This window comes from Myxocyprinus asiaticus, chromosome 18 (genome assembly GCF_019703515.2).
Source record: "Myxocyprinus asiaticus isolate MX2 ecotype Aquarium Trade chromosome 18, UBuf_Myxa_2, whole genome shotgun sequence".
In the NCBI taxonomy this organism is placed as follows: Eukaryota; Metazoa; Chordata; class Actinopteri; order Cypriniformes; family Catostomidae; genus Myxocyprinus; species Myxocyprinus asiaticus.
In genome coordinates, this window is record NC_059361.1 from 17,967,312 (window position 1) to 17,992,400 (window position 25,089).

The following is a 25,089-nucleotide window of genomic DNA, read 5'->3' on the forward strand; positions in this document are numbered from 1 at the left end:
CTTGTGCCGTGGGTCACACGTAATTTTTGTCAACAGCTTTCTAATGAGCCGCATGGTTTGTCGCATCTTAGTCCATCAATCAAGTCCCAGTTCAGTGGCAATATAACAGAACAACAGTGAGTCTGTGCTGTGTGTGAGCTCAGCCAGTGTTTTGTAGAAAAAGAAAGAAAGATATTTGAGTGGAATTTCAGAAGTTCACTTTCATTAGAAAAGACTGTGATGTAAATAAATACATAAATATATTAATATAGAATAAATACATAAACCATGTACAACAGTTTTGTTTTTCTTTAACAATACATTTAGTGGGGGGTTGTGGCAGCATCTGACACAAAACAGATGCAGCTGTGGAAAACAAGGCATTTATCTTTTCTTTTCTTTTTTTTTTAACAAAATTTTTAATTTAACATGTTCATGTGTCATCTTTATGTTTTGCTTTGCCCCAGCTAACATGTGTTCTTGCACTAAAGCAAACAATTTCAAGGCAAAAATAGGCAGAACATCTCTGCATCACTATTTAAGCAACATGATCATCTTTATTTAGTGATGGCGTGCATGCACTCATGTGCTCTTGAGGAGAATGTGGACATGTGGAAATAAAGGTTGGGAAAGGTTTTCCCAGACACTTTCAAGAAAGTAAAACAAACCTGGCACTGAATTTGACCCCCGTGACCTCTAACTAATAAAATGCATGCAGCAGGTGAATCAGATGAATGCCATTACAAGTGTCTCCAGCAGAATGAAAGATGGCTAAATGTCAAGACAGTCAAACATTGTTTTGAATGATATCCTCATCTTTCTATGGTTTTCATCTTTTAATGGACAGAGCTTGCTAATTGCACAAAAAGGGAAGATGTGAGTAGAAAAAAAAAAAGCTTCAAATATCAGTACTCCTCTCCTGTCCTTCATTATTCTGCACATGTAATTTTTGCTTGCTCTGAAGGCCTCCATGAGAGGCTTTTGTAACTCAGTAGGAGAGTGGTACTTTGTTAGCAATAGATAAAAGCTCAGAGCAGTGTGTTATGTGTGTGTTCAATAAAGTCTTTGATTCTCACAAACTTCAGAAATTACAAAGAAATGAGGAGTCATTTTGCAGAAAAGTCCTAAAGCAATAATCCATCACATCCCACGAGGAAGAAGTTGTGTCCTCAAAGTTTGCAAAGTTTTATTCCATTAAACATGTGCTATGCGCCCTGAGCCTCTCGCGACTGATTGATGAACTAATTATGGGTTGTTAAAGTGACAGTACAAGAATTACTAACCCTTTGAAATCTCACTGCTATACTTTTAACTGTTGCATTTACATTTATGCTTTTCTTAAAAGCGACTTGCAGTGCATTCAAGTTACATTTGATCTTGATGTATTTCCTGGGAATCAAACCAACAACTTTGGCTGTGTCTCCTTTGGAAGGATGCGTTCCTGTGGAGGTCGCATTTGTCGGCCGCATACGTCATCGAGGCTGTCTCGTTTCAGAAAAGCGAGTAGGACACTTCGAATGCGAACTTCTTTCATGGGAATTCGGAGGATGCATGAGGTGTATCCTTCGTGGGCACACTCAACCCACAATTCTTTGCTTCAACGGAAATGTCTAAAAAAAATATGCCAATTTGCCCATAAATATGATGTTCAAACGCAGGTAATGTTAAGTACCTCAGTAGACATACATATGCAGAGTATATAATATATATAATTATATTAATATAGAATTAAAATAAAGTATTAGACTAAAAGTACACCTGTAAAATCTATTTTCTTTTCTCTCTACATCATTATAACTCTCCTTTAATGTGCCTCATGCATTCACTTCTCACTCAAAGCGCTCGCGCTTGTTAAAGTGTGGCATGCTGTCATAGCAACCATGATACGTTACGTTTCCGTTTGTCCTACGAAGGCCGTCTCACTTAAACGAGACTTGTTTAAAAGGAGGACACTCTGTAAACTGCAGCCTTCAAAGGACGCATACTACCTAGCACGCAGCCTTTGCCGTTGGTGTACCATGTTCTACCAGTCGAGCTTCATGGACAATGCAAAGTTCAGATGACCTGTGACACACCAAAAAGAAGCGACAATGAATTTCCAATAACTAATATAAAACTTCTGCCCATCAAAAATGTCAGAGATATAAACAATTTGTGCTTAACCATGTTTTTTACAGGTTGTTTATGAAAAGCTACAATTTATACACCAAAACTGACATCTACCCATAAATGTATTTACCAAATCTATCTTTCTTTCTTTTCCAATTTTTATGAGATAAGTGTTTGCAGTATGTTGATTATAGTTAACTGCAAGGAGGGCTGAAACGAAGCTTCTTTGAAAAGTACGAATTGAATCGTTATCTGAAGAGAGCCTACAGAGAATATTTTCTCTAATTTAATGTAATGCTAATCAGGCCACATTTGTAATAATATTAGTGCAGGCTAAGATCTTTGCACATGCAATTTCAGTGGTGTGCCACAAGACACTTCAAATATTCACATGCGCCTTAATTTTTTTATATGGGAAAAATAGCCTTGCTTTTTGAAGCCAGACATTTTGTTGTAGATGCAGATTTCCAGGCATCACTTCATTAGTAAAGCAACATCTCTTCCAGACAGATCCCCGCTGCAGAGTCAAAGCCCAGAGCTTCGTTTTGACATGTAATACAGCTGCATGTTTACTGAGGCAAGCTCTGCACTGCTCTCTATGGCTAGCCCATTTAATACTGAATATACTTGTGAAGATAATAACATTCTGATATACTGAGCCCATCCAAGCTGCTCTATCTCCTTTGGTAAGATCTCTGTGAACATGTGAAAAGTATGATATGTGTTGTATATGGATGTTGTAGCAAACTATGGTTCAACTTACACTGAAGTACAAATACAGTAGTTACATTGCTTGTTCAGTTGAATGCTTGAACACTTTATTTTGAAGTCTATGACTGTTCATCTTTAAGTTATATTTACAATGTGTGTCCACACAGGAACAATGGACAAATTTCAAGTGCTATTCATACCATAGGTCTTAATCATGAGGAGAATGTTACAATTTTGTAATTACTAAATCCAGTATAGCAGCTAGCCCTGGTATAACTGGTTTAATACCACTGTGAGTGACAATGAATTTGAACAAAACTTTGAATATCAGTAGTGCTGTGCTAACAAAACAGTGATGTAAACAACAAAAACATCAACTTAAAATAAAAATACACATTATGTAAAAAAAAAAAAAGAAGAAGACATTCCCTTCTTTATGTTTAATTATCTGTCTGTTAGATGCGAAGGAACATGAATGTCTCTTAAACCGATGACCATTAACTCTTGTCAGTGCTGGCTCAGCCCATTAAATCTGTCCATGAGACTGTTGCAACCATTTTTCATGTCTCTGCTTAATGCAGAGTTTATAAAATCCTGGAAGTGAGAAGTTCCAGTTCTAAGCTTGGTGTAGGTTTCGCTGTTCCATTGATGAGATGAGTTTGATAGTACCACTATCAAAATATGCCACCATATCCATTTTGCCTCTATGCGGCTAGTGCCCACTGGGTCTCAAAATACAGATCATATTGCCTTTAAAAAAACTTATCTGTGCTTTAGAATAATAGGTCCATATTTTTGAGTTTGTTTAATTGTGGTTTACAGGAAAAAGCATTCCAAACTGTTCTAAAACTTGAAGGTTGTTTTATCTCCATGCCATCCCCTTTTGGGTCTTGCTGCAAACGACCCTGAAACAAACAAAGTAAGAGGACTATTCAGTGATGCATCATTACAGAACCACAGTTCACAGACACATAGCCGGACCCTCCATTACCTCATTGACACTGAGATTGTTAAGTCTGAACAGATTGCTTTTTCCATTACCGTTGTTGAAGCAGATGTCAGATCTCCACATTTGGGTCTGTGAAGCCTTTCTTGCCTTCATTCACCAGGATGGGTTTTTCTGTCCGTGTGTGCCACACAAGAATCTGTAAAAAGAAAAGATGAATTCTGTTTTTTTTTTCAGAATGGAGAGATGAAGACATTAAGGGGGAAAATGAGAATAGGGCGGGGAAAATTGGAGTGACTATATGCACTAGATGTAATTAGCACCTGCCACACAGTGTGGCTATTGCACTCCAATAGTCTGGTGGAAACAGACAAATTGAAGACAAACTGCACCTGCAGTGGCGTGGGGTGTAATGATGGTGTGGATGTGCTTTTTTTCATGTGGACGACCCAGGTTCGATTTGTCCTACTTTATACCATCCTGTTTCCTGTCTCCACACTTAATATTTCCTTTATTACTTATAATAATAAATAAAAATTTATATAAAGGTTGATTTCCTCGCAGTGATTTGGTCACAGTGAAGGTCGGGGACTTGAGAGAAAGGTTTGATTAACCAAAAGATTAACCAAAGTTTTACCATAATAATATGGTGTTAAGTAACCTTGTTAAATTTTGTGGTTACAATGACTTTACTACAGATAATCCTCCCATGTTTAATTTTTATAAAGGAATGTTAGGTTTAGGGGTAGGGGTTGGTGTAGGGTGTCTGTGGAACTCTAAATAAACACAATAAACAAGCTGCAGTGATGCCTCTATACTGTATGTTAGTATTTATTTAGGCTTGGAAATAGTATCTGCCACTATTTGCATCGGGGTGCAAATAGCATCTAACACTATTTGCACTTAGTGCAAAGACGATGCTTTTTGTTGCTATTTACACTTAGTCTAATATACCTTTTGCTTCTGTGACGATTTCAGATTTCAGTGTATAACTTCTCTGTGACGAGGAGGATGAATTGGGCTAATCAGCTGAGGAGAGGGATAAATGCGGTGGAACGCAGCAGTTTGGGAGAGAGAAAGCCACATGCAGCTGCCATGTGTGCGTTTGTGTTCTGTGTGTCTTTCTGTTTAAGTTTTAATTAAATATTATTTTGACTGTTCAGCCGGTTCCCGTATCCTCCTTTCCCAACCTTAACCATGCTACATTGGTGCTGAAGCCCGGGAAGGAGGAGGGATGCGCTGTCGTGGAATCCTCACCACTACCAGCCAACCAAGGAGCAGCGGGGACGGAGACGTCACTGCCGGCCGCCGAGGATCAGAGGCACGCTGCCGTTCCCCCCCCAGAAAAAAAAAGTATAGAGAAAAGAGGAGGAGCATAACCATCTGCCCGGGGCCGGAGGACCTACTACCGTCCACCGGGGGAGGAGCGAGCTGTCGTCCACCAGAGGTTGGGGAGAGGCTGAGGGCCGGGCGACAGCATATCTGGGCACCGGCGAACCAGGTTATTCCTCTCTCTCTCTCGCTCCGCTTTGTCCACTCGTACCCCTCCCCAGCCCTAGAGAGGTGGGGAAAAGCCTGCCAGCAGTGCGTTTGTGTTCTGTGTGTCTTTTTGTTTAAGTTTTCATTAAATATTATTTTGACTGTTCAGCCGGTTTCCACCTCCTCCTTTCCCAACCTTAACTTTGTTACATTCTCATAACTATTAAACCTGCTCTCTTAGGAAAGTGTTCCTTTCAGAAGTTTTTTTGCTCATTCCATTCTTCTATTTATCTGGAAGCCTACTCTCTTTTCTGTAGTGTGCTGTTAGCCCCACTCCTACACTGTATTGATCACACACACACAAAAAAATTCTAAATACATATTTTAGTATGCCAGTGAAATAAACAGAAGGTGAGCAATGCACTTTACCTATTTATGCCATCAAGATAAAGTAATCAGTAAAAAAAAAAAAAACACAAATAATAATCATCTGTCTCCTGGAAACTTCCTGGAAATTCTTGTTAACTTCCAGAGAAATAAACAGTGCCCTGGTCATCTTTTCTATTCCATTTCCCTTGTTGCTGTCTTTCAGAAATCAGCCCTGCAATCCCACCCTCCTCCTGCTCCTGTCTATTGAGTTGCTCTGGTGGAACCTTGTTCACGGAATAATAAAGAATATTTTCCAGAAACAATATGAGGGCTTACACCTTTGCTCTGAAAATGAAAGCTTTTTGTTTACAGACAATGAAATCAAGGAAAAAGAGCTTATCTAAAATTATGCTAGGAATTGGTTGTGGTTTGACTGCCTCTTAAAGGTTAAATCCTCATTAAATCTTGCCTTATTAAGATATTCCTGAACTCAATAACATCAATGAAAACATAAATTAGTCAATTCCTTAAAGGAATAGTTCACACAAAAATAGAAATTCTCTCATTTACTCACCCTCATGTCATCCCAGATGTGTATGACTTTCTTTCTTCTGCAGAACACAAAGAATTTTAGAAGAATATATTTGCTCTGTAGGTCCTTACAATGCAAGTGAATGGTGGCCAGGCCTTTCAAGCTTCAAAATCACATAGAGGAAGCATAAAAGTAATACATATTACTCCCGTGGTTAAATCTATGTCTTCTGAAGCAATGCAATCACTTTGGGTGAGAAACAGATAACTATACTGTATTTAAATCCTTTTTTACTATAAATCTCCAATTTCAATTTCAGAAAGTGAAAGTGAAGATTTTTAACAAAAAAGGACTAAAATATTGATCTGTTTCTCACCCAAAGTGATTGCATCACTTCAGAAGACATAGATTTAAACACGGGAGTCTTATGGATTACTTTGATGATTCCTTTATGTGATTTTTAGAGCTTGAAAGGTCTGGTCATCATTCAATTGCATTGTATGTACCTACAGAACTGAAATATTCTTCTAAAAATGTATTGTGTTCAGCAGAACAAAGAAAGTCATACACATCTGGGATGGCATTAGGGTGAGTAAAAGATGAGAGATTTTTTTTTTTTTAACTATCCCTTTAACAAATCTCTTTTTCTTTTTTTACCTATATGCGTATACTCATACTTTTGTATCATTATATCACACATTTACAACGCTTTTATCCAGAGCTACTTACAAATGAGGGATACTACAACAAAAGCATTGCAACCAAAGTACCAGAATTGCTCATTGTCTCAGCTTCATATGCAGAGACAATTTTAAGCAAGCTAAATGTAGGTTGATTGCCCTGAAAAGTGTAAACACTGTGGCGCTATCAAAATATTACTCTGTTTGCTTTAACATCCTGACCAGCCCAGCATGGCAACATTGGCTCAACCAGTGGCATGAGTTTGAGCTAGTACTATTTGTTTTTAACCAATGGCACATGGTGTAGTGTTTAGGAAGCCTGTTTTAAATCATCATCAGTCATTATTTTTGCAATTCTGTTTGGTGACGCTAGTGGCAGAGAAATTACATGCTTCACCTTTAGGAGTAAATGCATTAGTAGTCAAGGACTCAAGTAATAAGCCTTTAGGTGTTTTTTTAAGGTAGAGAGGAACTCAGCAGGGTAAGAGTGAATACACAAACATATTTTTATCATCATACTGGAAACAAAGATCTGCCCCTTACATTTGTGTATGTTTCCTCACCTTTGTGCAGTTGGCAGCTTTTGGCTCGAGGTCATTGAGAGTGACCAGCTCTCTGAGTAAGCTGCTCTCCTGGTAGCCTCCCTTCACCCCCCGCAACTTGAAGTAGGCCTGAGGCTTAAAGAGAATTAGACGCAGGTTGATGGCAAAACCTGCCATGTCGATGGCAAAGGGCCGGTGAGGGTCGAACACTGTTTTCCAGCCATACACTTTTCCTAGTGCGTTGACCTTCGGAGATTCGTATCGTAAACCTCCAACAAATGCTACAGGCCACACGGATACCTTACGGGTCGAGCGCATCTGTAAAAATGAGAAAGACAGGAAAAGAGAGATTTTAGATCAACTACAACCTTTAGTTTAAGTCAGGGGTCTTCAACAGGGGGGTTAGCAGCAGAACTGCACCAATCAATCACTGCTTGTTGACATTTAACAAATTTTTTTTTGTTTTTTTTTCCTTTTTCAAGCTTGACAGACTGGAGTCACAGTGAACTTCTATTATGGCAAAGAAACCCTGTGACAACTTTTTAAAAATTCAACTTTTGTGTTCCACCGACAAAAGAAAGTCCTATCGGTTTGGAGCAACATTAGGGTGAGTAAATAAAAACAGAATTTTCCTTTTTTTGGTCAACTATTCCTTTAATGATTATTTTCATAGGTTTACAATCTAAGCATCAAAATTATGTACATTAATACAATAATTTGGAGTATATGAATGTTATTATAGGCCAAACTTAAAATGCAACAGGTGGTCCCTGCTTCGTCACTGGCCTGAAAAGGGTTGAAGACAACTGGTTATGTTGTTAAGGGTACCAAATGCCACAAAATTCTCATGGCCATGACAGTACGACCTGCTGTTCATAGTGTGCTCTCTCTTTCTTAAACCAATCTTAGGTGGCAGAACAGGCAAAGGCCTGATTGTACACCTCAAGACTGCAGATCATGTTTTGGACAGTGTGGTGACACGGACACAGAAACAAATACATTTCAACAGCAAGATTCATCCTGATCAGTTCATGGGAGGCGAACAGAGACCAGAAGAGAGACAGTGAAAGACAGGTCGCGGACTGGCCATGGGGAGAACTGGGACTTTTCCCTGTGGGCCGGCTGCGATAAGCTGTCTTTTTACTCATAATGCATCACCCACCGTGTCCAAGAGAAGCTTTTACAAAGAAGTACAAAAGGACCGTCGATGGAGACGCATAGTGTTCCTTTTTCTCATTTACGAAAACCACTCACTCACTGTGTTTGTAAAATAAATAAATACATTGATAAGACTCAGCAAAAAGTAAAGGATGGTTTTGCTGACTGAACTGTTATAGGCTGTCTACAATGATTCAAATCTAGCTCATATAACTGACTATGAACCTTCTGCACCATATCATGCATTAAGTGAAAAGTCCTGACCAAAATGTCACCCTCAATTTGATTACTTGCTGCACAACTAATATTATATTGTGCCGCTGCCGTTTTTCATTAAAAAAAAAGAGGGAAATTTCCCCTACCTCTTGTTGGCAAAACAGCAGCAATTCGAAAACATAACTCTTAAAAAGAATGCATGCTCATTTCCGATTCAGGATGAAATTAATATTTTCTAAACTAGCTGTCATGGTGAGGGCTGCCGAAGCCAGGCTGCCCTAGTTTAGTATAACAAATGACTGTTTTCTGCCTTTTGCCTCTCATCTGAGCTTCTTCAGCTCGGAATTCAGCGTGAAATAAAAAAAAATAAAAAAAACCCAGGCATGTACGTACTGTAGATCAGTGTTTCTGAACTGGTGGGTCGTGACCCTAAAGTGGTCATAGGTGGAGAAGAACAATTCCACGGTTCTCCCTTCATTGAAAATGTTTGGGCGGCCACCGAGGTAAATTTAATGATAATTTTTGCATTTGCCGCTTTATATAGGTTAAATATGCTTCTCATCTGCAATGCCATATTTTCACGGTGCGATTAAAACCTGGTGTCGCGAGCCATGACAGAAACCACTCCTGTCTTGCTTTAACCTTCTTTATCTCTGGAGCGCATGCGTCAACCAGGCTTCCCTCAATTACATGGCGTAGACCACAAAACTGATGCTACCCACTTAAATTATAGTTTGAATTTTCTAGTTTAAATCTCTATGGAGGAAGCCAAACCTCTCAAACAGCTAGACAGCCCTGACATACTAAACAGCACTGAGGAGGATAAAAGCAACAGTTAAAATGAACAGCACCAAAATAAAGGTTTTTCAAATCACACATCATCACTCTTACTAAAATGTATCATGATTTTACAATAGTAACAGTAAATGTGATATTTTGACAACAATGTTTGTTCCACATTAAATAAAGTCTTATAGACAAATTATGGACAAAGGTTTCCTCATATGTAATATACTGTATGAATGTTCTGTCTGAATGATGTTTGATATTAGGAAACAAACGTGATAATAAAAATAAAACGCTCATATAAATAAAAAGGCTCATCAACTTTTAAAGGTGGGAGAGAAAACATCCTGTATCTTTTGTTGTTGACATCAACAACAAAAATAATGTCACTTAAAACATGCCCTTATACTTGAAAACCATTTAAAAACTATGCACGATAAAAGAAAATGTGATCCAGGCTAAATACAGGTTACGTTTTTTTAATATGTTTGGTTGCCACTTGATGTCCAATGTAAAATCTGGGTCCCAAAGCAAAACCGGTTGAGAACCACTGCTGTAGATGACTCTCTTTTCAGGATAGGAGATGTTAAAATTATTCTGTCAAGTCAAAGAAGTCATAGAGGTGAGGAGAATAGTCTGAGGAAAGTACCCAATAAAGGGACAATTCACCTAAAAATGAACATTCAGCCTCATGCTGTTCCAAACCTGTATGACTTTCTTTCTTGCATGAAACACACATAGAGATGTTAGGCAGAATGCTGAGGCTGACATTCTGCCTGATATCTTATTTTGTGTTTCATGGAAGAAAGTCATACGGATTTGGAATAACGAGAGGGTTATTAAATGAGAAAATCATTCTCATTTTTGGATGAACTGTCCCTTTAAGCTCAGAACTGAACACTAACAGCCAGACAAAAGTGGAGTCGATGGTGGAAAAGAAAGGCAGGAAAAGAAGGGGTAAAAATAGACAGCATCTGTAAATGAGGCTTGTCATTCAGAGTGCCTACATAAGCATTTTAATACAAGCTTAATAATTAATTCACCCTGGCAGGGACTGTTGTTTTAAACAAGGCCAGGTACATAATTCATGAACTATTACATTATTCTTTATTTCAAATGGTAAAAGGTATTACCGCCTCATCTGTGATGTCTCATTTTGGGTCACTGATTTGAGGCCACGCACCACTATGGCTCTTTTAAGTTAGACAGTAACTGTTTGAAAGTCCTGAGTTAGGTAGCAACAAACGTTTCTTAGAGTGAATGCTTTTTAATACAGTACATTATATATAAGCTATGATGCATTTTCCTTTAGATTTAATATTTAAAAGGCAATGGAATGGTAAAATCATTGTGCAGTGTCCATTTGGAGCATGCAATTGAAAGCAAGTAAAGCAAGAATGTTAATCTTTTAAAATGCACCAGCCACATATCAACAGAAGTGGCAGCTTTTGTTCAACCTAAATTATAGCCTTTCATCCTGCTGTTGCCGGTGTTTCAAAAGTATTTTTCTGATCATCATTTTCTCCACTATCAATTATCTTTCTCAGAACAGCATCTCCATTTGAGGGATGTGGAGGAATGATCCGCCCCTCCGGCTTGTCATCGTCGCCCCGCATCTTAGGTCCGCCCTTCAGCCAGGCTCACGACGGGAGTTGGGCAGGAGAGCGAGAAGAGGTGCATAATTAATAAGCCTCGTACTGACAGTGGTGTATGAAGCACACCTGACGGGAATAATGCTTCATCACCGCTGTATTTAAAACGCAGAGCGCACCTCTTCTCGGGGAGCCGGCTTCAAATCTACATGTGTGCACACTGGCATCCTCGCACACCGAGGACCAGAGCTGGGAGGGTGCGGACGAGGTGATGTGCCACCGGACCCGCTCCTCGGACTCCCCGGACCGATCAGACGAATCGCCGGGGAAGAACTGCACACGTCGCGGCCGACGGGTTAGAGACCGGGCCGCCTTCCCCTCTCACCTGCCGTGGGCCTGGAAAGACAGGCCGCCAAGGACGCCGCCGCCCCTCGCGCCGTGGACCCTGGAGGGGAGCGTGTGTGGCCGACGTCCCAGCTCATGCCTGGGCCATTCCAAAGATACTACCCCGCCCTTCACGCAGCCCCGTCTCACCGCGAGGATACCAGATTCCCCCTTTATTATGAACACTATCCCCCCTGGACACTTTATTATCCCCCTTTATGGACATGTTATTTTTATTATTATTTCCAATAAATGCCTCTCGGAGGCTTGACGCCACACCCACTGTGTCTGTCTCTTGCTCACCCCGCCATAGGGGATATACCGCAAAGAGGGTTTCATAAAGACAGAGCATTCTGGGTGATCCGAAGACGAAGGCCATGACAGCCCTGACATGTATTTACGCCTACCTTCAGCACAAGATTTAAAAACCACACGCAGTGAGGACCTTTCATCTGGTAAAGCAGTGTAATGCTTTGAACACTTTCAGAAAAAAAAATTATGTTTAAGGTACAATAGGGTGGTACCCTTGTTTTGGGTACATATTTTTACCCTTAAGGAGACAAAAAAACAATGATGTACCCAAAACGAGTTAATTTTAACTATAGGTACAGAAAATGTCCCCTTGAGAGCACCACCATTGTACCTTAACAGTAATTTTTTTACTGAAGGAGAGTGAAGGAGGAAAGTGTTGCCAATGCAGAAATGTCCATGAGTTGTTGAAGACCATATGTTCATGGACTGTTTTTATGATTCACACATTTCAATTGTATGGCAAATTTCCATCAGATTAAATTGAGAAATCTTTAAATAGTGTACATATAGTGAATTCAGAATAAATGATAAGTATTTAATTAAAATTAATGAGGAGTATGAACTGTTAAACTTAGTAAACAACATTCTTACGATTATTCAATACAGTTTGGAAAATGGCAGAACGACTACATTTGTTTATACTAGGCAAAGTTAAGCATTTTAAATAAATGTAATTTAAATCATTTGTTTAAATCTTAATTTTGCCTGGAATACATTTTTGAGTGTAACTCGTAACTATTTCTTTTACATATTCAAAGTTTTGTTTCAGCTCTTTACCCTCACTAATTAATTGCTGGTGAAGAATGAATTTTTACAAATAAAAATATTTCACATGATAATATGAGATCATTAAAGCTGCATGCAGTATTTCCTATCAACTATATCCATTTCAGGAGTGGTCCGTGGCATAGGCGGTGATGGCAATCATCTCATGACGACTGTGCACCCCTCTACCCGTGTTGAGCGAAATGTGCCACTAACATCCTTTCAGAACTGATAAATTGTTATAGGGTAACCACACGTCCTCTTTTTCGGATATGAAAAAAAAATCTTAAATCTTGCCTAGGGCGCAAATTATGAAATTAAACACATGGATATTTTTAACTGCTATAAAGGAGTTGCAGTCGACGATGAATGTGAAGATAATATACTAAGACAGATGGTCATGCAGTTGAAGCACTCAGGCAAAGCTTATTATTTAATCAATCCAGACTCAGTGGAAGTGCAGTCACTTACCAACACCCACTAATTTATGTTACAATACACCATTTACAAATACTTTCAAATCTTGATGACATTTATGCCTGTCTTAACCCACCTCCTCAAAGAGCTCCAAGCTGTAAGTATTATCATCATCTGCAAAGTAGACAATTCCCGCCTGGCTGCTGTTGGAGTTGAAGGTCTCCCGTAGCCATCTAAGAGCCAGATTCCTCTGCATGGTTCCTCGAGGAATCCGGGGATCTCTCATGTCCCCTCGCAGCTTATAGTTCCGTGGGGTCTCCACATTAAGGTGAGTGTAGTTAAGCCCCATCTCCCTTAGCAACCTTGTGACTAGAGGGGTTCTTCTCTGAGAGTCCTCCACCAGGATCCAGTGAAGGTTGGGCACATGGAGGAAGGTGTTGGCCAATCGTGTTAGCTCGGCCTTCTGAACCGGACGGCTGTATGTTGGGGTGATGACGTGGATGGTGGGCAATACATCAGACCAGGGTGGAGGTCTTGTGTACACATACTCCGTACGGACCACCTCCACTATGTCCTTGTCTTGTGAGCAATATTCCTTTGAGTCGGTGGCTGCACCAGTCTCATGTCTGATCTCTGTCCCGGCATCTGCATGACAGAGAAAGAGAATTAAGACATTAGCACACCCCAAGGCTGCTCTTTTTTATGTCTGACACATGCCACAAACCTTAAAGGAGTACCTGCTAGCCGTTGTCGGTGGATGGTTAGTCGCTCTGGTATGATAAAGATCTCTTTTACTAGATGGTGACAGACTGGAGAGGGTGAAAGTAGGAACCATGAGATCATAATATCGTTACCCCATAGGGGTAGATGGCACTAATTTAAATCCACAATGCACAAGTTGACTTCTCCTTGATCTACTTTTTAATCCTTAAAGGGACTATTCACCCAAAAATGAAAATTCTCTCATAATTTACTTTCATGCCATTCCAGATGACTTTCTGGCTTCTGTGGAACACAGAATGTTTGCTTCAGTCACCATTCACTTTCAAAAAAGATACAAATCAATCAAAGTGAATTGGACTGAAGGTTAATCTGTTCTACCAAATGTTCCCTTTTGTGTTCCACGGAAAAAGTCAAACAGGTTTGGAACAATGTGTGTTGTGAGTAAATGCTGACATGACTATCCCTTTAAATCTGTGTATGATTAAAATCAAAATAAAATAAAATCAAAATCGGAGTTTTGTGGCTTTTAGTCCATGTCTTTTAGCTTTGAGATCATCTAAATGCTAGCATACTCATAACATTTAACAAACATAACTTTTATCAGATGTATGCATTTAAAAAGTACAGTTTTTCTCTTCCGGGGAAATGGAAGCAAATTTTGATGACAAATCTTGCACTCACAGGTTTCTTCACATTTTTGTCCAGTACAATGCTTTCTAAAATTAGCATTTCTCCTCCCTCTAATACCACCTCCCATTGACTAGCAATAGTAAAAAGCAAACCATGATTTATGGATGTGATGTAAATTTCGCCATTTCATGGTGTCTTAGAAGAAAGCTTTTGTTGGGAATGATTGCGGAGTATTTCCAAATATCTTCTTTTCAGAATATTTACACGTCACAAAATTATGGTGGTCAGACTAATAGCTCATTAAAGACAGAAATGATGGTGGCACCTCACATATCAGATCTTTATCACTGTTCAATTAGTGCCCTGATCTCACTTTAGACATTTTAGCACAACGTAGATTAGCGTTCTTCATTAACAGTCCAGATGTTCCCTGCCTGCTAGGCATCATAGAGACCCATGTTAATCGCTTCATGATAGGTTCTATGAATATACAGTGCATTCAGTAAGTATTCAGACCCTTTGCTATGTCACTTGAAATTTAGCTCAGGTGAATCCCATTCTCTGGATCATCTTTGAGATGTTTCTACACTTTGATTGGAGTGCAACTGTGGCAGATTCAATTGATTGGACATGATTTGGAAAGGCACACACCTGTCTGTATAAGGTCTCACAACTAAAAATGCATATCAGAGCAAAAACCAAGCCATGAGGTCAAAGGAACTGCCTGCAGAGCTCAGAGACAGGATTGTGTTGAGGCACAGATCTGGGGAAGGCTACAAAAAATGTCAGCTGCATTGAAGGTTCCCAAGAGCACAGTGGCCTCAATAAGTCTTAATTGGAAGAAGTCTGGAACAACCAGTACTCTTCCTAGAGCTGGCCGCCTGGCCAAACTGAGTAATCGGGGGAGAGGGGCCTTGGTAAGAGAGTTGACCAAGAACCAGATGGTCACTCTGGTTGAGCTTCAGAGATCATGTGTGGAGATGGGTGAAACTTGCAGAAGGACAACCATCATTGCAAAACTCCACCGATCTGGGCTTTATGGCAGAGTGGCCAGACGGAAGCCTCTCCTCAGTGCAAGACACATAAAAAAGCATCTAAAGGACTCTCAGACTGTGAGAAACAAGATTCTCTGGTCTGATGAAATGAAGATTGAACCGTTTGGCCTCAATTCCAAGAATTTTGTCTGGAGGAAACCAGGCACCGCTCATCACCTGTGCAATACCATCCCAACCATGAAGCATAGTGCTGGTAGCATCATGCTGTGGGGATGTTTTTCAGTGGCAGAGACTGGGAAACTGGTCAGGGTTGAAGGAAAGCTGAACACAGCACAATACAGAGATATCCTTAATGAAAACAGGACCTTAGACTGGGCTGAAGGTTCACCTTCCAACAGGACAATGACCCCAAGCACACAGCCAAGACAACACAAGAGTGGCTGAGGGACAAATCTGTGAATGTCCTTGAGTGGCCCAGCCAGAGCCCGGACTTGAATCCAATAGACAGAACATCTCTGAATAGACCTGAAAGTGGCTGTCCACCGTCGGTCCCCATCCAACCTGACAGAGCTTGAGAGGATCTACAGAGAAGAATGGCAGAAAATCCACAAATCCCGGTGTGCAAAGCTTGTCACATCATACCCAAAAAGACTTGAGGCTGTAATTGCTGCCAAAGGTGCTTCAACTAAGTACTGAGTAAAGGGTCTGAATACTTGTATCAACGTGATATTTCAGTTTTATCTTTTTAATAAATTTGCAAAGTTATCAAAATCTAGTTTTTGCTTTTTCATTTTGGGGTATGTAGTGTAGATTGATGTGAAAAAAATACATAATTTAAAAGCATTTTAGCATAAGGCAGCAACATAAAATGTAAAAAAAAAAAACGAAGGGGTCTGAATACTTTCTGAATGCACTGTACATCTCTAAATCTCCAATAACTGATGGTACTGATGTGCAAATACATTGGTCATCAAGTGTTAGTGGTGTTAATCACTATAGGTGGAGATATAGGTGGTCAGAAACTGATGGATCTTTGTAAAGTAATAAATTGAAGGCTTTGCCCCCATAAGCCCTTAAATGATTATTTATTTGTACAGCTTGTCATGTTTGTGGATCATCCACTTACATAAGAGTTTCAATGTGGGTGCTAAAATAAACTGTGTAGATGTGCTAACTGGTCATTTTGTCTTAAAGCCACCCGAAATTCACCACAGAGGGTGGTTTTATTAAATAAATATTCTGAAATGTATCTTTTTAAAATAATTGAGGACCTCTCGAAAGCTGCTGGAGTCATTTGGATTCTTAAAATCCACTCAGAAACTTAGCTATCTGAAGTGATGGAAAGTGAAAGTTGCTTTTTTCCTGCAGTACATACAGAGCATGCTGACTTTTTAAATTGGGTCACATGAAATGAAAATGCACAAAGCTGAGAGGATAATATAAAACTCATGTTTTTTGGTGAGAAAACTAATTTGTATTCAAGTGGTATTCAAATCTTGTTTAGCACCTCTTTAACACTGTTTAAAACATCATTTTCAGTGGGAATAATAATATGCAAATTTACTTGAAACAGGGCTGTATTTGTATAAGAGAAAGGAGTTTTGATAAGGCACAGGCAAATCAATAAATCTGAGTTTATCTGAGAGTGTTTTAAGGGGCTTGCACACTGGGTCCGGATGAGAAGTGCCACACCGCATCATGTCACAGTTTGGACAAAACTAGAGATTATTTAGCAGAGATGGGCCACTTCTATTAAAATGAATGGGAGAAACTGGAACACCTAACAGTCAACGGATGTAGAAAGGAAGTCCCGCTTACAGGTTAAAGAGCCAGTCACCTTTTAGATACAGACATTGTCTGTCAATCAACTTGAAAACAAGCATGCGCATTAGGTATACAAGCCAGGAATTATTTATTTTTTTTCAGCATAACCTGAGGTAAAGAATCCCAATTTATGATTCCAGCGTTGTCAGATTTTACTGCTGATTTGAAATTGTTCTCAGATCATTTTGATCAACCGTTTTGGAGACTTCGGTCTTTCTCCATTCAAGTAGATAGGAGCTGCTCTTGTATGCCGCTTGTTTACATAGAAAAATAGCTGCCCGAGAGCATTCCAAAGATGGCCGCCAGTGGACTGACTTGCTAGAATGTCTTTGACAAAACACAGCTATCGTAAATACTGTACAATGCAGCATTCTTTATGTACAAGCTCAGGTCCAAAGTCAACTCCTGATGAGATTTAAGATGGGTGACTTGAACCTTTACACTCTCTCCAATAAAGATTAATAATTTACATGGAATAATAAATCATTATTACACCAATGAATGTATCATGTTGATAAATCCAGTAATATTTATTTTTAATTCTCTGTTTCAAATTTGAAGATGCTGTATGACAGAGAGGGCCAGGGTTGCTCAGTGAGTATTGACACTGACTACCACCCCTGGAGTTGCGAGTTCGAATCCAGGGTGTGCTGAGTGACTCCAGCCAGGTCTCCTAAGCAACCAAATTGGTCTTTCTTGAGAGGGTAGAGTCACATGGGGTAACCTCCTCTTGTTCGTGATTAAGTGGTTCTCGCTCTCAATGGGGCGCATGGTAAGTTGTGGATGGATCGCGGTGAGCAGCACGAGCCTCCACATGCTGTGAGTCTCCGTGGTGTCATGCACAGCAAGCCACGTGATAAGATGCGTGGACTGACGGTCTCATGAGCAGAGACAACTGAGACCCAGATTGAGGTGAGTAACCACATCACCACGAGGACCTAGTAAGTAGTGGTAATTGGGCATTCCAAAATTGGGGAGAAAGGGGGATAAAAAAATGACATAAAATAAAAAAGATGCTGTATGACGTCCACATCCGGTGTGCGGTCCCCTTTAGACTTTGTGCAGATTGTCTAATATTGATTGATAAAATACTATTAAATATTCCTTTTTTTAATTGGCATGGACAACAGAACTTCATATCAATGTATGTAAAACACTGCTGTTACCCTTTTGGATGGCAAGCAGGGGTGCAATTGCACTTTGGTGCCACACAGTGATGAGGAGGGTCCACGGTAACACTATCAACACGATGGCAAGAATATCTCTTCTCTTCGGCATCTCCACGGTTGGTTCTATGCCTTGTCATTACCTGAGTGTGGTAAAAGAACAGAGCCAGAACAAGAGAGAGTATGAAAATGAGACAACATGTGGGAACCTGATAAGTGACAGTGTGTGGCCTCTTGAGAAACAATGTAAAATGTGATCAAAATGACCACTGTCACATTGTATTAGGCTTCAGCTCCATATTGTCAAGTATAATGATAATCCACAACAGTATGTCTCAGATTCCCTGACAACATTATTTAATTTATCACTTTCATCTAACTAAAGAAGGACCTAATTGGTCCCATGTCTCTTTTTTATGGGTCCATCTAAATTTTAACATGCCAAAACATTACAAAAGAATCACAGATAAAGTAATTAAAATCCTACTTTGCAAAAATAAATGAATAAATCAATTCTTAATCAGTATTTATGTCTTTTTTTCCATAAAAAAATATGTGAGCATTCTTCTTAATTAGTACTTTTGTCTTGCTTTCCAAGAAGAAAATCTAAATATCCTTAAAACAAAATAAATTTTATGAGGTTAGGTAATTTTTATTTACTTCAGAACCAAATTTATGTAAGATAAAAGTAGAATTGAGAATTAATTTATTAAGAATAGGAAATAAGTTTACTTTTTTACTCCATTGATGAATAGTTTTCTGTTTTAAACATTAACCAAACCATAAACTATTTTGTTATATTTATGCTTAAAACAAGACAATCTGCCAATAGGGTATTTTATGTATTTGATTTTTTTTTTTTCATTTATTAATGATTTTTTTGATGCAGCTGACATTTTTTATTAATGATGCAGTTTTGCATATTAAGTATATTTATTTTATAAAAAATATCTGTAAAATGTAGCACTCTTTATGTGTTATAGATGAAAAGGTGTGTGTATTTGTGTGTGATCTCCTCACCCTTGGTTACACACGGCGGATGGCCACAAGCGTGAGATCCAGCTGTGACGACCGCATGCTGGAGGTCATCCACCATGCTGTCGGCTCCAAGAGCATCCCATGCTGCGCTCCAAACTACCTAAAACACACAATACCAAAATAGCTTTGAAAAACCAGACAGAACACCGATGTGCCATTCCAGTTGCTCAAAAAATGCCCTTTTCACCATTCACTGTTTTACAGATATCATCTTTATTTAATAAAACTCCAGATTCTTTCATTTCAGTTTTTGCAAAACAAGAAGACAACCACAAGGTTTAGTTAATAAGACAGTTACTTTGTTGTCATTTTTCCTCCTCCTAATCAACTATTACAGTAATAAATGTTCCTTGGCCCCAGTGACAATATTAATACCTGGTAAAGCAATTCAGAGATGATAAATGAATCTTTTTGCATTTTAAGCGGCATTTATTTGCTCTCACTCTTTCTTAATCTCAGTGGTAATATTTGCAATACAAGAACAGATGAATTAGCTGTCAGCTGCTCTCTGTGCCAAACTTCATCCTAAGAGAATAATAATTCTGTTATGAAACTATTATTGCTGAAACCCATCCAGTATCCAGACACACATAAGAAAGCTTGGTATGATGATGCTGTGCCTTGAACCAAGCCTGTCTGTGTGTGTAGGCTGTAGCACAAATGCTAGTTGACTGCAGTAGCGACAGTATTTTTAGCTTCTCTGGAGGCAGATAAATTGAAAGAGAGAGAGAGAGAGAGAGAGATGTTTTTTTGAGAGAAGCAAAGAACATAGTGTATAGTATTCACATAAAAAAAAAATTAAGAATTTTTTGTTTAGAACGATACAAATGTAATATATTAGCCATTAGTATAAATTATATAATCTAGAACCTAAAAACATATCAAATGCAGTATTAAAGCAATATCACATGAGCAAGAGAGCTGTTGCACTGAATATCAGCACGGCTGTGATTCAGACACTGTGATTCTAAAGCGTAAATTTTAAACACATTATGGCCAATATTTCCAAATGAAGCCAAAGCAGCATCAACTGTTGCTTGCAAAACAAATCAAATATGGCAACACGTCTATAACATCAAACCTCATTGGTTCATGTGTCATGATATCTGGACATGCGAGAACTAATGAGGTTTGATGTAACTGATGTGTTGGTATATATTAAATTATGATCTGTTTACAGGAGTTGATCAATGAGTTTGTTCATCATACAAAGTGATTGTATTGGTTGAGAAGACTTGGAATATGACACACTAACTGCATGGACTACTTTTATGACACTATGTGACTATGTCACTATCAACTGTTGAAATCAGGGAATGGAACATCCTTTAAAACATCTCATTCTGTGTTCCGCAGAAGAAAGACTGTGAGTAAATCATGACAGAATTTTCATTTTTGGCATATAATTCCTTTAATATTTACGAGTCAAATGTAAACCTATGAAATTGAAGAAACTTGAAGGTAATTTAGACATAACATTTGTTAAAACTAAATATTTGAATGTAATTTCACACAACATTGATCTGTATTAATGCTGCGCTTAGAATCAGAATCAGAATGAGCTTTATTGAATGAATTTTTCATGGTGACAGACGCTTTCTGTGCACAAACAATACAAGACAGAGATAGTAAAAAAATAAAAAAAGAATAAAAATAAAAAGCGAATAGAAATATAAGTATATATAGAAATACACAATAAGACACAAAAAAAATATATATATACACAAATACAAATCTGTTATATACAGTGCAAGGGAATGTAATGCAGAAGAGGTAGGATATGTTAAATAATACAACTGACTAGGCTTTGTATTACATGTAATTATAGTATCATTTTTAACTGTTCATGAGATGGATAGCATTCTTGTGCCTGATGGTTCTGGTGCTCATTGGTCTGTAGCGTCGGCCAGAAGGCAACAGTTCAAAAAGGCAGTGGGCTGGGTGAATGGGGCTCAGAGTGAATTTTCCAGCCCTTTTCCTCACTCTGGAAGTGTACATTTCTTAAAGGGAGGGCAAGGGGCAGCCAATAATCCGCTCAGCAGTCCGAACTGTCCTTTGTAGTCTTCTGATGTCCGATTTCACTGCTGAACCAAACCAGACAGTTATTGAAGTGCAGAGGACAGACTGCTGAGTAGAACTGGATTAGCAGCACCTGTGGCAGGCTGAACTTCCTCAACTGGAGAAGGAAGTACAACCTCTGCTGGGCCTTCTTCACAAATATCACAACTCCACTGCTGCCATAGTGCTGTTTAGAATGGTGTTCCTCAAAGTCCACAATCATCTCCACTGTTTTGAGTGTGTTCAGCTCCAGGTTGTTATGACTGCACCAGTGAGCCAGACGTTCAACCTCCCTTCTGTATGCAGACTCATAGTCATCTTGGAAGAGGCCGATGACAGTAGTGTCGTCTACAAACTTCAGGAGCTTGACAGAGGGGTCCTTGGCGGTGCAGTCGTTGGTATACAGGGAAAAGAGTAGTGGGGAGAGCACTCATCCCTGAAGGGCACCAGTGATGATCGTACATGTGCTGGAAGTAAATTTCCCCAGTCTCACTAACTATGCCTGTCTGTCAGAAAGCTGGTGATCCACTGACAGGGGGGTGGTTGCAGGAGGTGTTGATGTTTGTGTGAAGTGAAGGTCAGAGTGGGTGTGGGGTGTGAGACTGGACAGTTGTTGGTTCCCTACAGTGTTGGGTGATGGTGTCTTTAAGTAATGTCTTTCAGGCTTCTCCACGCTGATGCAGGTTCATTAGCTGAAAACTTGTTTTTCAGCTTCTCAGAGTAGCTTCTTTTAGCCACTTTAATTTCCTTAGTCAGTGTGTTTTTGGTCTGAATGTACAAGATTTCATCAACGCTTCTGTAAGCATCCTCTTTGGCATGACAAAGATGTCTTGAGTTTTCCTGTAAACCATGGTTTGTTGTTGTTGAACATTAAAAAAGTACTAGTAGGAATGCACATATCCTCACAGAAACTGATATATGATGTCACAGTATCTGTGAGCTCATCCAGATTGGTGTCTGCAGCTTCAAAAATATTCCAATCAGTGCAGTCAAAGCAGGCTTGTAGTTCCAGCTCTGCTTCATTGGTACACTCTTTACAGTCTTTACTACAGGTTTAGCTGATTTTAGTTTCTGCCTGTAGGTTGGAAGATGATGATGAGAGAGTCCCAAAGCTGCTCTAGAGTGATATGCCTCTTTTAATGCTGTGTAGCAGTGATCCAGTATATTTCTGTCCCTGGTGGGGCATGTAATGTGCTGTCTGTATTTTGGCAGTTCACGGGTGAGGTTGGCTTTGTTTGTTTTTTTCTCCCCTTTTTCTCCCCAATTTGGAATTCCCAATTCCCAATGCACTCTAAGTCCTCGTGGTGGCGTAGTGACTCGCCTCAATCCGGGTGGCGGAGGACGAATTTCAGTTGCTTCTGTGTCCGAGACGTCAATCCGCGCATCTTATCATGTGGCTTGTTACCATGGAGACATAGCGTGTGTGGAGGCGTCACGCTATTCTCCGCAGCATCCACGCACAACTCACCATACAGCCCACCGAGAGCGAACCACATTATAGCAACCATGAGGAGGTCACCCCATGTGACTCTACCCTCCCTAGCAACTGGGCCAATTTGGTTGCTTAGGAGACCTGGCTGGAGTCACTCAGCACGCCCTGGATTCCAACTCGCGACTCCAGGGGTGGTAGTCAGCGTCTTTACTCGCAGAGCTACCCAGGCCCCAAGGTTGGCTTTGTTAAAATCATTGAGTCTGGGTATTGTTGCTCCATGTCTGTGATCTGATCAGCCAGCTGTTGCATTCACACACGCGTGTGGAGGAATATAAACACTCACAAGAATAAACAAGGAAAACTCCTGTGGCAAATAGAAAAGGCTTACAGTTGATAAAGTGCGCTTCCAAATAAAAAGCACATTTTCTTTAACGTCGTTACATCTGTACACCAACTTTCATTGATGTAAAAGCATGTTCCACCGCCTCTAATTTTCCCCGTTATATCTGCAATGCAATATGCTCTGAATAGCTGAAAGCCCACCAGATGTAATGCGCTCTCCGGAATGGCTTCACTCAGCCAGGTTTCTGTGAAGCACAAGGCAGCAGAGTTTGAAAAGTCCTTGTTTGTATGGGTGAGATGTAGTTCATCTGTTTTGTTAGGGAGAGAGGCAGTGCTTGAAATGGGGGAGTCAAATAAGAAGTCAAAAATAGACTTTGGGGTTCCCAAATATTTGTATTTCATTAAAGATAATAATGAAAAATACTATTTAATTTACATAGTAAGGATGCTGTAAATTTCGTGAATTATTTATAATAATCAGGGCTCTACAGTGCCAGGGGTTTACTCGCATTTGGGAGTAAAAAATGACTGCTTGCAAATGCAGAAAATTATTTGGGCGCACCGGCACGAGTAACAGCTGATTTAACACCCAAATTTATGAACATATTGCAGCCTATCATCAGAATTAAAAATCCCTAATGTATCTTCCCTCATATACCAAATACTTTCAAAAGGGGCACGTTAGTTATTTTTGCATTAAGAGCACCTTTTTTCACATTCACATGGCTGCGAGTGCTGTCCTCCTCTCTTTCTTTCATGCGCACGCAGAGACCGAGGGAGAGATATACCATGTAAGATGGTTTCAGCTGAGTTTTTTGCTTGTTTTTTATATGTCAAAATTACGAACAGCGCTTTAAATAATGACGGATTAATCTAGTGCTCACATGCAAGATTCTGAGAAAAATAGCATGTCAAATTAAAATATGTGAATCAATAATATGCGCAATAACAGTAAACAGCATGTCAGCATCTTTGTCTAACTCAGCGTGATGAGCAACATCTCAAACATAAATATATATTAAATAATGAAATGTCCCTCTACCAATAACAGCCTCTTTGCACAAATGCGTGAGGATGACACGCACCAAATTTACAGTATTCTGCTTCTAACGCAGGTGCTCTGGCTGTGGCATGGACAAGTGCTTGTGGGTTTGTTTTTCTTGGATCATCTGCGTGAACGTGCCTTAGGCATGAGGACTGCAGATGTGGCCAGGCCAATAAATTGCCATGTCTGTATTGTGAGACACCTAAGACAGCGCTACAGGGAGACAGGAAGGACAGCTGATCGTCCTTGCAGTGGCAGACCACGTGTAATAACACCTGCTCAGGATTAGTACATCCGAATATCACACCTGCGGGACAGATACAGGATGGCAACAACAACTGCCCAAGTTACACCAGGAACGCACAATCCCTCCATCAGTGCTCAGACTGTCCGCAATAGGCTGAGAGAGGCTGGACTGAGGGCTTGTAAGCCTGTTGTAAGGCAGGTCCTTACCAGACATCACCGGCAACAATGTCGCCAATGGGCACAAACCCACCTTCGCTGGACCAGACAGGACTGGCGAAAAGTGCTCTTCACTGATGAGTCGCGGTTTTGTCTCACCAGAGGTGATGGTCGGACTCGCGTTTATCATTGAAGGAATGAGGTGTTACACCGAGGCCTGTACTCTGGAGCGGGATCGATTTGGAGGTGGAGGGTCCGTCATGGTCTGGGGCGGTGTGTTACAGCATCATCGGACTGAGCTTGTTGTCATTGCAGGCAATCTCAATGCTGTGCGTTACAGGGAAGCCCTCCTCCCTCATGTGGTACCCTTCCTGTAGGCTCATCCTGACATGACCCTCCAGCATGAAAATGCCACCAGCCATACTGCAAGTTCTGTGTGTGATTTCCTGCAAGACAG

General features: G+C 39.9%; 1 protein-coding gene across 3 annotated transcripts in view; it reads right to left on the minus strand.

Moving 5' to 3' along the window:
- Positions 1–2,213: 2,213 nt before the first annotated feature.
- The window catches only part of LOC127456084 (galactosylgalactosylxylosylprotein 3-beta-glucuronosyltransferase 1), a 122,255-nt gene continuing 99,379 nt past the window's right edge, over positions 2,214–25,089 (minus strand). The window contains exons 3-9 of one of the 3 annotated variants that reach the window (XM_051724399.1): positions 19,336–19,453; positions 18,316–18,458; positions 13,715–13,786; positions 13,114–13,622; positions 7,369–7,665; positions 3,841–3,944; positions 2,214–3,704 (exon numbers count right to left, since the gene is read on the minus strand). In XM_051724399.1, coding sequence (XP_051580359.1) covers positions 3,858–3,944; positions 7,369–7,665; positions 13,114–13,622; positions 13,715–13,786; positions 18,316–18,427 — 1,077 coding nt within the window. In that variant the 5' untranslated portion in view covers positions 18,428–18,458; positions 19,336–19,453 and the 3' untranslated portion in view covers positions 2,214–3,704; positions 3,841–3,857. Of the gene's footprint in view, positions 3,705–3,840; positions 3,945–7,368; positions 7,666–13,113; positions 13,623–13,714; positions 13,787–18,315; positions 18,459–19,335; positions 19,454–25,089 lie in introns of those variants that run through there. The other 2 variants (XM_051724400.1, XM_051724402.1) reach the window with 2 other exon arrangements.